At 46.6% G+C, this 14,260-nt stretch overlaps 1 protein-coding gene across 3 annotated transcripts; it reads right to left on the bottom strand.

The window, feature by feature from the left end:
- Nucleotides 1-908: 908 nt before the first annotated feature.
- Nucleotides 909-14,243, bottom strand: CEP19 (centrosomal protein 19). Of its 3 annotated transcripts, none has more exons than XM_077291233.1 (3): nucleotides 14,125-14,243; nucleotides 11,640-11,806; nucleotides 909-2,726 (listed from the first exon to the last, which is right to left on the bottom strand). In XM_077291233.1, exons 2-3 carry the CDS (start codon nucleotides 11,773-11,775, stop codon nucleotides 2,365-2,367), a joined length of 498 nt encoding a protein of 165 aa, XP_077147348.1. In that variant the 5' UTR covers nucleotides 11,776-11,806; nucleotides 14,125-14,243; the 3' UTR covers nucleotides 909-2,364. The 3 variants fall into 3 exon arrangements, with proteins under 3 accessions (XP_077147348.1, XP_077147347.1, XP_077147346.1); XM_077291232.1 differs by having other exon boundaries at nucleotides 14,084-14,137; XM_077291231.1 differs by lacking the exon at nucleotides 14,125-14,243 and adding an exon at nucleotides 13,909-14,030.
- Between the last annotated feature and the right edge of the window lie 17 nt (nucleotides 14,244-14,260).

Here is a 14,260-nt window from a genome sequence, read left to right as displayed (position 1 = left end):
CAGTCACATGTAGCGGAATTGCAGCGTTTTAGTTGCGGAGTTTACGATTTTGGTGCATAAAATACGCAGCGCTTTACAGTGCCAGTGAAGTCAAGGAGTTTTCTGAAATCTCATGTAAAAATGAGATTTTTCCCAAAACGAAGCATGTCAATTATTGCAGCATTTTTTGCGGTAATTTTCAGATGAATACCTGAAAAATGCAGCAGAAAACGCGTTAGAAAAACACTCGTATTGTAAACAGCATTTTTCATGCCTTGTGTGGACATATCCTGAGCGTTCTCATCGCTGCCTTCATTCTGCAGAAACCAAAGCGCTATCGAACATACCGATTAGGGTGTTTAGTGCACCTGGAGTGTGGTGGAAACGTTCCGGGCACTATTCTGCCTTCTGGTTTTACATCCCCCCCACCTCCGTTACTGGTGACATGCCTGTTTTTTATTGGCGTCACAAATAAAGGTCCCCCATACAAGTCTATAGGTCCGTGAAAATCATGAACAGCACATGGATGTCATCTACTGTCCGGGAGGCTATGAACTTTATCCTCTTCCCCGGCAGCCTCATGCTTTCAGTCACAGGGGTTGCGCCGACACAGTTTCTGTAACCGCGCCACCTGTACTGACTGACTGCCAGCCCTAATGATGAGCCAGTGTCAGTCAGTACTGGCGGCGCGATTAAAGCCGTCACTCACTATGTTCCGAGCGGTGACTGACACTGTCAGCACCATGCGTGACAAAGAATGAGGCTGCTTGGGGGGAATAAAATTTATTTCCTCCTGGCAGAGGGGCTCTCAATGCCAGCTCTGCATAGGGTTAGAACGCTATTAACCTGCAGAATAACCCCACATCTGCTGGTTAATAGCGTTATTTTACATGAGGGGTTCCCTTCAAAAACATTGAAATGAATCGGAGAAGCTTTGCAATTTATTTATTTTTACATAAGTAAAAATTACTGCTAAAAAATTGATGGTAAAAAAACGACACTGACACTGATGAAATTCGGATGAAAAATACAGATGACACTCCGACAGGTTTTTGACTACGTGACAAATCACAGAGGTGTGAATAAGACATAAGAACAGTAGGACTACGGTCAGTCTAATTTTACGTTACAGACTTAAATATAAAAAGTGTATTCCTGGATCAGTGTTCATATTTAACATTTAGCACCAGAAGGTAAATCTCTTCTCATTAATTAGCAGTATGACTGCAGTGTGCAAATCAGATGGAATTACGAGAAGTGTCTGATTTGCCGGAAGAGTTGGAAATGCAATATTTTGCTGAACAACGCATTTATATGTGATGCTTTTCACCATGTAGTTACACCACAAATTGTATAGGTGAAATATATTTATTAAAATGTGTTTCCTTTGTAAAAGCTGCATGATAAAACATAAGAAAAGCCCAAGAACATTTTGTGTAACTGCAGTCTGAAACCAAGTCTCACATTACTGCATATTTCAGGACATGGAGCAGCACACTGCGGCTACGTCTGTATTGTAGAGATATCACTGACATCACTTTGTTCCACTGGGGTGTCCTTCAATTTGACAAGAAGAAAATTGCTACATGCAGTGTAAGGTCGGGGTCACACTTGCGAGAAACCCGCACGAGTCTCTCGCATCACCACCCGACACTGCCGCCGGCACTCGAGACCGGAGTGTGCGGTTGCATGTATTTCTATGCAGATGAACGCTCCGGTCCCGAGTGCCGGCGGCAGTGCCGGGTGTTGATGCGAGAGACTCGTGCGGGTTTCTCGCATTGCACTCGCAAGTGTGATCCCGGCCTAACTGTGACCATCTAAAGCTACCGCTACCTTTGCCAGCGTTGTGTCACTTGATTTTATATGGCGGCTGCGCCATCTTTGCTCTATACTTTCCAGTATATAGAGTGCGCGGGTTGGAAACAAAACTGCCAGAAGAATGAATATATCATTTCTTTTAACTGATTCAAGATTTCTGAACCCTGAATCGGTTAAAATTCCTGATGCAAGAAGGAACGTGCACAGCAATGTCGGTTTTTCTGTTGCTGTGTAGCGTTCATTTTTTGTGATAATTTTTTCAGATGCAATCCGCCTGAATAAGAAGTAGTGTGCCCATGCCCCAGTTAGGTTGTTCCTGAGCCACGCAGTCCGATAGTAAAATCTGATTAGTTGAGACTCGGTGAGCCAGTTAGGTTTTGATTCAATTACATTTCCTAGAAAGTGCAGGCACTCAAATAAAAAGTGCTGTGAGATTTCAGCTCTGAAGGCCGGATGTTTGGGAATAAACTCTGTAGTGTAATACTCTTTAAAAATTCTTATTCTTTTCAAAGGCAAAGAATTGTCAGCGTCACTTCACACATCAGACCTGAGTGTTACCGACAGTGGTCAGAGGCCGATCTCAGATTCATCATCCCAACCACAGCTTTCCACAACCCCGTCCTCAGGAAAATCCATCTCAACATTGTACTCAAAGTCCGGGTCATCTTTTTTCTTTCTGTTCTTTTCAAATAGTTCATCCATGATGCTCTTTCTCTTGGCAAGCTCCTTGTCATCCAGTTTGTTGAGATCTTCATCTGGATCTACAGTTTCTTCTCTCCGGATGGCATTGAGGCTAACGTCTAGACTCTCGCCTTTCAGATGTGCCTTCAGTAACTTATATAATCTTTCCACCTGCTTCAATGAAACGCCTTCCAAGTAGTCCCTGTGCCGGGGATTGTTCTTAAGTTGTTCCGCTGCTCGGCCGCAATCTATGGGCACAGAAAACCAACAACACAAAGTATCACAAAACCCACCGGGATAAAACATCAGCAATGTCACGTAGCCAGTCTCAGTCACAAACGATGTATGTATCACTGAAAAGTAGTTGTCACATATGGCGTCTGCCCATTATCTAGAATTGGCCTGCACAACATATGGCCCATGGGCTGCCAGCGGGCCACCGAAGTCACTGGAGCTGTACGGGATGCGACCGCTCCTTCTTCCCATATTTAAATATATTTCTGTCTTTCGTGGACCTGACGTGCGGCGGCGTGATGAGGTCAGAACCCTGATGCCAGGGTCTCACAGGCAAAGGAGACGTCGGGCACTGATAAGCACTCCAAAGAGGAGCTGAAGATTAAATGTCATGTTAGATGAGGAGCTGGGGGAGGGAAGGGTTGTGTTAATACGATGGCACATAATGTGACAATTTGGGGCATTATGGGGCATTGTAAAAGTGGGCATAGTACAGCGAGGGACAGTGGGGTGGGGGAACTTGGAAAGGAACAGTTTAGGGGAAATATGGAAAGGAGCAGTATGTGTATGTGTGGGGACATTATGGAGAGGGGTTGTGTGGGGGATATTTTGGAGAGGTGCAGTGTAAGGGGGATATTATAAAGATGGGCAGAGTGAGGGGGATATTTTGGAGAAGGGCAGTGTGTGGGGTATTTAAAGTGAACTTGTCACCAGGTTTGGCCGATAAGAGATACGGCCACCACCTTTCAAGGCTGATATACAGCATTCTATTATCCTGTATATCTGCCCCCATCGTGACCTGTAAGAGAAGAAAAGTAACTTTTATTATACTCACCTGGGGCAGTCCGGTCCAATGGGCATCCCTGGTCTTGGTCCGGCGCCTCCCATCTTCTTACGATCTCCGTCCTACGTATCTTGGGCATGCTCGTATATTACGTTTGCATCCCTGCCGCTGTTAGGCTGGACACATGTGGGGATTGCCTGTTTGTTAAAGAAACCCCACATCTGATCAGGCTGTCTAACACCCACAAATCATGCAGCTGCAGGGATGTGAACATAATATACGAGCACGCCCAAGATACTTTGATAACACCCGAGCATGCCCTGATATGACTTTATCTGAACAAGTTCGCTTATCACTAGAAGAGACCTATCAATCAAGCCAGCTTGGTGGGGAGCCATTCCCATAACTCTTCTTCTTTATTCACGATTTATTGTTCGATTATATGGAAATATGGAATACTTAGGGTGGTGAAAATATACAGCTATATACAGTATTTTTTCACTTAAATGGAAGCATTTTGGCATAAATTGCAGTTAGGTTTCATTAAAAGTTATCCAATGTTTGCCTCCTATCGTCTTTGTGCTGCATTGTCTCTTGTTATCTGCATAATGAGTTAAAGGGACTCTGTCACCCCAAAAATCGTATCTGAGCTAAGCCCACCGGCACCAGGGGCTTATTTACAGCATTCAGTAATGCTGTAGATAAGCCCCCGATGTATCCTGAAAGATGAGAAATAAAGGTTATATTATACTCACCCAGGGGCGGTCCCGCTGCGGTCCGGTCCGATGGGTGTCGCGGTCCGGCGCCTCCCATCTTCTTACGATGACGTCCTCTTCTTGTCTTCCTGCAGCGGCTCCGGCGCACTTTATCTGTCCTGTTGAGGGCAGAGCAAAGTACTGCAGTGCGCAGGCGCTGGGAAAGGTCAGAGAGGCCCGGCGCCTGCGCACTGCAGTACTTTGCTCTGCCCTCAACAGGACAGATAAAGTGTGCCGGAGCCGCTGCAAGAAGAAAAGACCGGACCGGACCGTGACGCCCATCGGACCGAACCGCAGCGGACCACCCCTGGGTGAGTATAATCTAACCTCTTTTTCTCATCTTTCAGGATACATCAGGGGCTTATCTACAGCATTCTGTAATGCTGTAGATAAGCCCCTGATGCCGGTGGGCTTAGCTCAGATACGATTTTTTGGGGTGACAGGTTCCCTTTAAGTAAGAATTCATCAGTGAGCTTCTACTAAGAGTGTTTATAAGCGTATGGTCACACTGAGTTTTTTTTTTTTAAGCAGAAACTCTCCAAAATCCTCCATAAACACTGCTTCAAAAACACTAGTAAAATTCTTCCAATTTATTTCTATGACTTTTTTTTGTTCTGAATAGGTTGCGAAAAACTCCTGGGGGTAAAACGGAAAGTGATTGCCACTTCTTTGTAGCGCAGGGATGGGGAACTGCAGGCCTGTGGGTAGTTCATGGCCCTCGATGACTTTTTAGCCGCCTTCCCCCCACTGCTTGAGCCAGCACCTGTGCTTTGATGGCAACCAGCTCATTAGTTCCTTCTTGCTCTGTGAGCAGGTGCACGCAGCATTTGTGCCAGTGTCAGGACGTACTTTGTGGGCGGAGTTAGCGCACAATTTGGCACAAAAAGATTCCCAACCCCTGTTAGAGCAGAAGGAAACCTCTCCCAACAAGGCATTGTCCAAAAAAAGGCTGTAAAGAACTACTCAGGCAAAAAAAAGTGTCCAACATTCTTCCAAACAACTTCAGAAAAAGAAAAACTCCTCCAAAACTTACCCCAAAAAAGAGGATTTCCTAAAGGGGTTTCTACTTGAAAAGTCATGGTTTGTCAACTCCTCAAATAAAACTTAATGTGAACAAAGCCAAAGCTCTGCCTCCAAAGCTTTAAAATAATCTCTGGAGGCAGATACTCAGGGAGATCTAAAGGGGCTTTTCACAAAATTAGAATATCATCAAAAAGTTTATATATTTCAGTTCTTCAATACAAAAAGTGAAAATCATATATTATATAGAGTCATTACACAAAGAGTGATCTATTTCAAGTGTTTATTTCTGGTAATGTTAGAATAATTACTCACGGGTAATTTGATTTTCCAGAACCATGACCGCACCGCACGTGAGAGATGGCATCCGCCCCCAGGAACAGGAAACCTGCAGCAGAGATAAAAGAATGGGGCGGCCCTTCTCTCCTCAGTTTGTTTCAGAGTATGGAAGATGACCGCTTTGTTGTATTATATTTACATTGTATAGCTCTTTATAGTATATATATATATATATATATATATATATATATATATATATATATATATATATATATATACACACATACATATACATATACTTATATATAATAAACTTTTTTTTTTTTTTTTTTGTGAATCACCCAACCATCACCAAGACAGGGCGGGAATTAATGCGGTGCGGTCATGGTTCTGGAAAATCAAATTGCCCGTAGGTAATTATCATTTTTTCCCTTCACCATGACAGCACCGCACGTGAGAGGAAGAAATAGAAGACTCCTAGGGTGGGACAACAGCAGATAATACCTTTCTCCCGAAAGACAAGTTTGATAGACCTAAGTCTAGCCTATAATGTCGGAAGAAGGTAGAGGGTGAAGACCACACTGCCGCTCTACAGATCTGTTCCACCGAAGCGTTTGCCCTTTCCGCCCAGGATGTGGCAATAGCACGCGTGGAGTGGGCCGTAACACCCTGTGGGGGAACTTGGCCAGAAGAGGAATATGAAAGTGAAATAGCCGTATGCAACCACCGTGCAATAGTTGCCTTTGAGGCCTTTTTTCCCGTTTGTCCCCTGGAAGGTGACAAAAAGGGCTGATGACTGACGCCAAGAACCTATAGACCCAAGGGTGGTCAGCAAGTTTCTGATCAAACAGCGCACCCAGGGCGGAGACTTGCACCTTTAAGGTGGTAGTAGATAGCCCCCTCTCTAACCCTTTTTGGAGAAATTCTAGAATTTCTTTTACCGGGACTTCTTGGCTTGTCTCGGACAACTGTCGCCCCGAGAATTCCAGGAATTTCTGCCAAATTTTTTGGTATTTCTCTGAGGTGACCTTTTTCCTGCAGGCGAGCAACGTGGTCACCAAAGGGTTTGAGAATCCTTTTGCTAATAGAAGCCCCCTCTCAAGTTCCAGGCAGTGAGATGTAGCCTGTGTACTTGGGGATGTTGAACTGGTCCCTGGTGTAGGAGGTCCGAGGCATCCGGGAGGATTCACGGGTCCGAGATAGACATGCGTCTGAGCCACGTGAACCATGCCCTTTTCGGCCAAAAAGGAGCTAAGAGGATCACTCGTGCCTTGTCTTCCCGAATTTTCTTGAGGACTGTCGGGATTAATGGCATCGGGGGAAATGCGTACGCTAGATGGAAGTTTCATTGGTATAGACACGCGTCCACTCCCTCCGGGTGTTCTCTTGGGTTCAGAGAATAGAACTTCCTCACCTTCCGATTTTCTTTTGTGGCGAACAAGTCTATTTCTGGAACGCCCCAGCTGGCACATATTTTCCCAAATATTCCCTGGTTCAGGGACCACTCCCCTTGATGTAATATGTGACGGCTTAAGAAGTCGGCTATTTGATTCTCTGACCCTTTTAAGTATGTTCTGGTTAAGGAAAGAAGGTTGTTCTCGGCCCATGTGAAAAGTTCTTTGGCTTCTGCCATAAGGGATGGTGATCTTGTGCCCACTTGACGATTTATATAGACTATCATTATGTTGTTGTCGGACAACACCACCACGTCTTCCTCGTATCCCTTCTCCTATATGAAGAAGTGCTTGCCTTACCGCTGACAATTCTTTTAGATTGGAGGACGCTGCTGTCATTGAGGCCTGAAGGACCTGATCCTCCAAGTGTGCTCCCCACCCCCATGGACTCGCATCGGTAGTAATGACTACTGGATTCTGCACTGACCAAAGCACTGCGTTGCTTAAATTTTTTGCTCTCAGTCACCATTCTAGTGAGTCCTGAACTTTTGGAGATAGAAGAATTTTCCGATTCAGATTGTATGGATTCCTCATTTGTTCGGTTAGTATCTGCCATTGTAATTCTCGTGTGTGGCTTTGTGCCCACCGTGTTGCTGGAATTGTTGCCGTTAGAACTCCTAAGAGCAACATTGCATTCCGTAGTGAGATGGTCCGTTGTAGCTCAAACAGTTGTACTTTCTGTTGAATAGTTAGAATTTTCCTCTGTGGGAGGATACATTCCTGTTTGACTGAATCCAATAGGATCCCGAGGAATTCTTGAGTCTGTGTTGGGATAAGTCTTGATTTTTTCGGGTTTATAATCCATCCTAATTTGGTCAGCACCTCTTGTGACTGTTTTCTAGCAATTTTCTTTGTTGTTTGCGATTACCAAAAAATCGTCAAAATAAGGTACCAGCATTATGTCTTCTTTCCTGATGAAGGACGCCACTTCGGAAATGATTTTTGTAAACACGCGGGGCGCTATAGCCACCCCGAAGGGAAGACATTGATATTGTAGATGGGTGGTTTTTTTTGCAAGGTTTACCACTAATCTCAGGTATTGTTGGTGTTGGACAGCGATTGGCACATGGTAGTAAGCATCTGTAAGATCGATCACTGCCATGTAACAGTTTGGGTCGAGTACTTTTATCGCCGTTCTTAGGGTCTCCATTTTGAATCTCTCTATTTGAATATAATGGTTTAGAGCCTTCAGGTTGAATATCACTCTCAGCGAGCCGTCTGGTTTTGGCGTTAGAAACAAGGTGCTGTAGAACCCCTTCCCTATCTCTTGATAAGGTACTCTTATTAATACTTCCTTTTGTATGAGATGAACTTCTCTTTCTAGTGTGGCCTGATTTTTTTCGGCCACTTGTGTCATTATTACACGATTTGGCGGGAGGCTGGAGAATTTGAGTCTTAGACCTTCTGACAACAAGTTGGTTATCCATTGAGAAGCCGGCAGTGCTGCCCAGTGGTGGACAAACCATCGGAGTCTTCCCCCCCACCGGAATTTTGGCGTCATTGATGTTTGGGATCAGACTTGGGGGGAGGCTTGTTGAAAAGGAATCCCCTTTCTTTTCGATCTTTCCAGGGTCTGCCCCGATTAGACCTGTCTTCTGACCGGCCGCGGGTCCCTCTATATCCAGATCCACGAAAGGACGAACGAGAGGTTTCCCATCGGCGCCTAGGAAAGGGAAGAGGTGGAAATCGCTTCTTCTTGTCCGATGCCTTCTCAAGGATCTAGTCTAGAGCCTTACCAAAAAGATATTGCCCTTCACAGGGTACCCCACAGAGTTTGACCTTCGATTGGAAGTCAGCCGTCCAATTTTTCAGCCACAATGCTCTACGACCCGAATTGGATAAAGCACATGCACGTGCGCCACTTCTGACAGAATCAATTGAAGCATCTGCCAGGAATCTTGCGGCGCCCTGTAGAGAGGGTAATGCTTCAAGTAGTCTCTCTCGGGCATTTGTTTTTGATCTGGTCACTTAGCTCCTCTAACCACTTGACCATAGCACGTGCTGTGCAAGTGGCAGCAACCCCGGGTTTAAATGACCATGTCGCTGCTTCCCAAGCCGATTTTAGAAAGGCATCTGCTTTCTTGTCGAGGGGGTCTTTTAGGGCTCCCATGTCCTCAAATGGCAATGCTACCCCTTTAGAGGTGCTGGCAATGGCAGCATCTAACTTAGGGGCCTTTTCCCACTTTTCACAGATCTCTTCATCAAAGGGGTACTTGCGCTTTAAGGCCTGAGGGATGGATATCTTTTTATTGGGCTTTTTCCACTCTTTTTTAATTAAATTGACTATATTATCATGGAAGGGAAAAAAGTTACGCTTTTTCCCCTCCAAATTACTGAACATGGTGTCTTGAATTGACTGCGGCTCCTTAGGGGTCTCTACCCCCATAGTCGCTCTAACGAGTTTGAGCAGTTTCCCAATATCTTCAGACTGGAAATAAGGGTGGCCATACTCCTCATCTGAGGAGTCTAGGTCTGAGGCATCAGAGGGGGTTAATACTCCCGGTTCATCCCCTGAATCTATGTCCGACCCTTGTTCACTTGTTGGGGGAGGGGGGGTTCCCTTTGCTGTATGATGTTTCAGCTGCTCCTTAACCGTTGATTTGACTTCCTCCCGTATAATCGTTTTAATATTTTGTAATAAGGAAGAAGATTCTTCTGCAACCGTTTTGTCAATACAAGGCTGGCAGATTTTCTTGCTGTATAGTTTAGGGAGTGTTTCTTTACATAGTGCACAGACCCTATTTTTCTGTTTGGAGGTGGCTTTCCTTCCCTAAAAGACACAGTGTACAGGGAATCAGTATGTGTGGCTCGCCTTACAAAGGCACTCACCCCTCCAGGACCCCGGATACCGCGGTAGCTTGTGCCTCCTCAGACATTCTGGGCGCAGGCATCATCAGTGTGTCCGGATCCATCGCTGGTTCGGTCATCTTAGCAGGCAGATTGCTTGCTGTAAAGGACCAGCGATTCCTTTGGTTGCTCTATTATGTACCAGGAGTGGTGTGCGCGCCTCTGGAACAACTTCCGCCCGGAAGTGTCCAGCACACCGGCTCCCTCGGCGTGTGACGTCACTTCCGTGCGACCGGACTTCGGCGCCAGCGTCAGTGAAGGACACGCCCCTTATCCCCGGACCAGCCTCCTGCACAGAGCGGACGCCGGGGAGTCCAGCGAAGGGGAAAAAAGTAGCGGACACAGCAGCCTCTTCACCCGGACAGCACCGCACGCAATGCCGCCGAGTATGGCTGCCCCCCCCCGCGGACCTCGGCCTCCGGACCGGTATCAGCAGAAGTGGATCCCTCCGGAGGTAGAAGCTCTGCGACAGGCATCCACCTGCAGGAACAAGAAACCAAACTGAGGAGAGAAGGGCCGCCCCATTCTTTTATCTCTGCTGCAGGTTTCCTGTTCCTGGGGGCGGATGCCATCTCTCACGTGCGGTGCTGTCATGGTGAAGGGAAAATCAAGGTCCCAGAGTCTGGAGGAAGAGTGGAGAGGCCACAATCCAAGCTGCTTGAGGTCTAGTGTGAGGTGTCAACAATCAGTGATGGTTTGGGGCACCATGTCATCTGCTGGTGTAGGTCCACTGTGTTTTATCAAGACCAAAGTCAGCACAGCCGTCTACTAGGAAATTTTAGAGCACTTCATGCTTCCCTCTGCTGACAAGATTTTTGGAGATGGAAATTTAAATCTCCAGCAGGACATGGCAGTATCACTGTGCTTGATTGATCAGCAAACTCGCCTGACCTTAACCCCATAGAGAATATATGGGGTATTGTCAAGAAGATGAGACACCAGACCCCACAATGCAGATGGACTGAAGGCTGCTATCAAAGCAACCTGGGCTTCCATAACATCTCAGCAGTGCCACAGGCTGATCACCTCCATGCCACGCCACATTGATGCAACTTTTTGATGATATTCTAATTTAGTGAGAAGCACTTGTATGTCTGGACCATGGATCTTAACAGCCCATTGACATATAAGAAAAACATGAATGTCTCTGGAATAAGACAAAAGATCGCAGATATCAAGGAATCCTTTTATTCAGCCTCCTATGACCTGCATGAACATGTGGACGGCTTAGGAGAGTGGATTCTACTGACAGATTCCATTTAATAGTGCTCTTCACCTGTTTGATAAAACAGAAAAAGCCCTTTACTGCCACCTACAGGCAGATCAAAAGCAAGAAAACTGTCTCACATGTCAAATTTAGGCAATCGGAAAAGAAAAACACTGTCTCTAGTTCCATCTTCAGGTAATTGAATAAAGTTCATACCAAAGACTACAAAAAAAATGTGAAAGTCAGTACACTGTCAAAGATATAAAGATATGGTGATTTCTGGCAATTAAAGCAAGTTTCCAGATTCCTTATTGAAATTGCTATAATTTCTCCTGACATCAGAATATAGCAGGTCGGTAGATCCTAGTGTGTGATGCCAATGGCAGCGTCCATCTTCTTCATTTGTATAAACTCTGCAGAAATAGCCGCCATCAGCACAGTCCTACCCTACTCTTTATCACCCATATTGTCACTGAACAGTGGTCTGAAAGTTAGGCGGGTTTCACCGAGTATGGACCGTGATGTATGTTCGGGCCACAGGTCTCCAGGTCTGACCTAAAAAAGTATCTACATCATCTTACCGGAGAATTTGGAGAAGTTCCTGATGGGCATAATGCGTTGTCTGGATTTCCCTTCTGTCTTCTCATATACTAAGATAATGGCCGGCGGCTGAAACCGAACGCCACATTTTTTAGCAGTGTAACTCGTATTATCCATTCAGAATAAGAAATCACCAACGTGATACCACCTAGAAGATCAAGAGCAAAAACACAAAGAAGAAGAATTATTTTTACAGATTCCTGCAGGAAGGTTTTAGACAGACCGGAACCTCCACCTCTTCAATGAGTTTTCCATTGTTATTTGCACCCTTGGTGTTCCCGAGCGGCTCAGTGCACCCCTTACATACTTGTCTTCAATCTGTCTCTGCCTTCCTATGTAAAGCAAGAGCTGTCAATCAAAAAGGTGGAGGGAGGAGATAGATGAAAAACAAGTAGGTGGGAAGGTGCTCTGACCTGCTTGGCCACACCAAGGGTGCACCGAGCTACAGTGCTTGGCCACACCAAGGGAGTACCCAGTGCCTGTCCTTGGCCACACCAAGAATGCACAGAGCGCCTGTGCTTGGCCACACAAAGGGTGCACCGAGCACCTGTGATTAGCCACACTAAAGGTGCACCCAGCGTCTGTCCTTGGCCACACCAAAGGTGCACCGAGTACCTGTGCTTGGCTACACTTAAGGTGCACCCAGCGCCTGTCATTGGCCACACCAAGGGTGCATCCAGAGTCTGTCCTTGGCCACACCGAGGGTGCACACCCAGCGCCTGTCCTTGGCCACACCAAGGGTGCATCCAGCGCCTGTCCTTGGCCACACCAAAGGTGCACCCAGCTTCTGTCCTTGGCCACACCAAAGGTGCACCCAGCTTCTGTCCTTGGCCACACTAAGAGTGCACCCAGCACCTATACTTGGCCACACCAAGGGTGCCCTGAGCACCAGTGCTTTGCCACTCCAAGGGTGCACCAAGCATCTGTCCTTGGCCACACCAAGGGTGCACCGAGCGCCTGTGATTGGCCACACCAAGGGTGCACTAAGCGCCTGTGCTTGGTTTGAACAGTCACTTTATGCTGACAGAATCGCTTTACATATGTCAAACTGTCCACATTTTCTGATAGTTCTGGAGAACCTGCAGTGACGAAGAGGAGCGGTAAAATATTAGCATAACGTGCTGCCCGAAATCACACACAAGAAGATGGTAAGCATGGGCCATAGAGATTTAAAGGGCTACATCTGTGAGCACGCCCCAGTGCTGTCCCATTCTTTTCAAACAGTGCTCAGACCCATAAAGTACAATGGAAGAGTTCTCACATCCTATAAAATCAGTGATCGCAGTGAGACACAGACCAAGTCCTACTCCCATCCAGTCTATGGGATTCCGTGAGACACAAATTTACACCGGAAGCTTCCATTTTACATCTGTGGATCTCCTGGAATAAAAACATGTGAACGTCCCAGGGTTTTCTTATTGGCTTTAAAGTAATCACAGCTCTTCAGTGGAAAAAAATGGATTAGAAAAAAAGGGAGCAACTGAGAAAAAAATCAGTCTTCATCTCTTGGATGGTAACACACATGGATGGGCGAATGTCATTCAACCATAAACTGTTAGTGCTGGGATTCTCATCATGAGCTTAAAAGGGTTGTCCGGCCTTAGGCTACAAGTCTGCAGTCACTATCGCGTGTGCACTCCGTGTGGTGAGGATTCGCCGTCACTGGGAGCGAGGGGTCATGTGACCACAAGAATGGGACTTGCATAATTCCGACTAGACTTGTTCGCTTGGAATGAGGCAGCGCATGTCTAGCTGGAACACGACCTCATGTATGCGAGTCACACGCCCGCGGCCGGAGAATCCTCACAGTGAGCGCGATGCGAGGATTTACAAGTCTGCAGTCACATAGACTTAGACTTGTAGCCTAAGGCCGGACAATCCTTTAAAGGGTTATTCCCAAAATGTCAATTATCCCATAGGATGGGTGATAACTTAATAATCGCTGGGGATTCCGCCCCAATCCTAGCAGTAATTCCAAGTATGGATCTCAGGAGGCAGCGCTCGGCTCCTCTCAGCAGTCCTATAGGGGGTCGGAGGAGGTGCGGACCACCACTGGCTTAGTGGGAGGGCTGGCTGCTGCCATGTTAGGTGCCCCATATGTCGGGCTCAGCAGACTGTGCTGTACAGTGACGGACTAGTGGCAGAAGTGTTTCCACATCGCTGTCGGTGGGATTATTGGGGTACATCACTGAGGGTATAACGTGCCCTCCCCCACTCTGCCATATAACCATATAATTATAACCCAGATACCTCACTTCAAAGACAACGTGACAAAAGCTCAGAATGTGGAGGGGACATCCCATGTACAGGAGTCTGGGATCAGAGAACCACAAATCCCAGCATCCGGTGCCTGCCATGGAAGCCCAGGGCCTGCAGGGCCACGATCTCCATGTAGGGACCTCCCAGGCCGCGGCCACACACTCACATGTATCAGGTGGTTCTGAACGGAAACCTTGTATCACTCACCTGGAACCTGGCGAGAAGGCGTTACCAGGGCAACCAGCCGCCAGGCCCCTCACTGAGGCTGCCCCAGCTGCCTGCAGGAAATAACACAAGACTGACGGTTGGAAGCCAGAACGGTAATGATTTGTTAGCAGTGTAC

Source organism: Ranitomeya variabilis, chromosome 2, assembly GCF_051348905.1.
Source record: "Ranitomeya variabilis isolate aRanVar5 chromosome 2, aRanVar5.hap1, whole genome shotgun sequence".
Taxonomy (NCBI): domain Eukaryota; kingdom Metazoa; phylum Chordata; class Amphibia; order Anura; family Dendrobatidae; genus Ranitomeya; species Ranitomeya variabilis.
The sequence above is the reverse complement of the archived record's forward strand: the minus strand, read 5'-3'. Positions and strand labels throughout refer to the sequence as shown.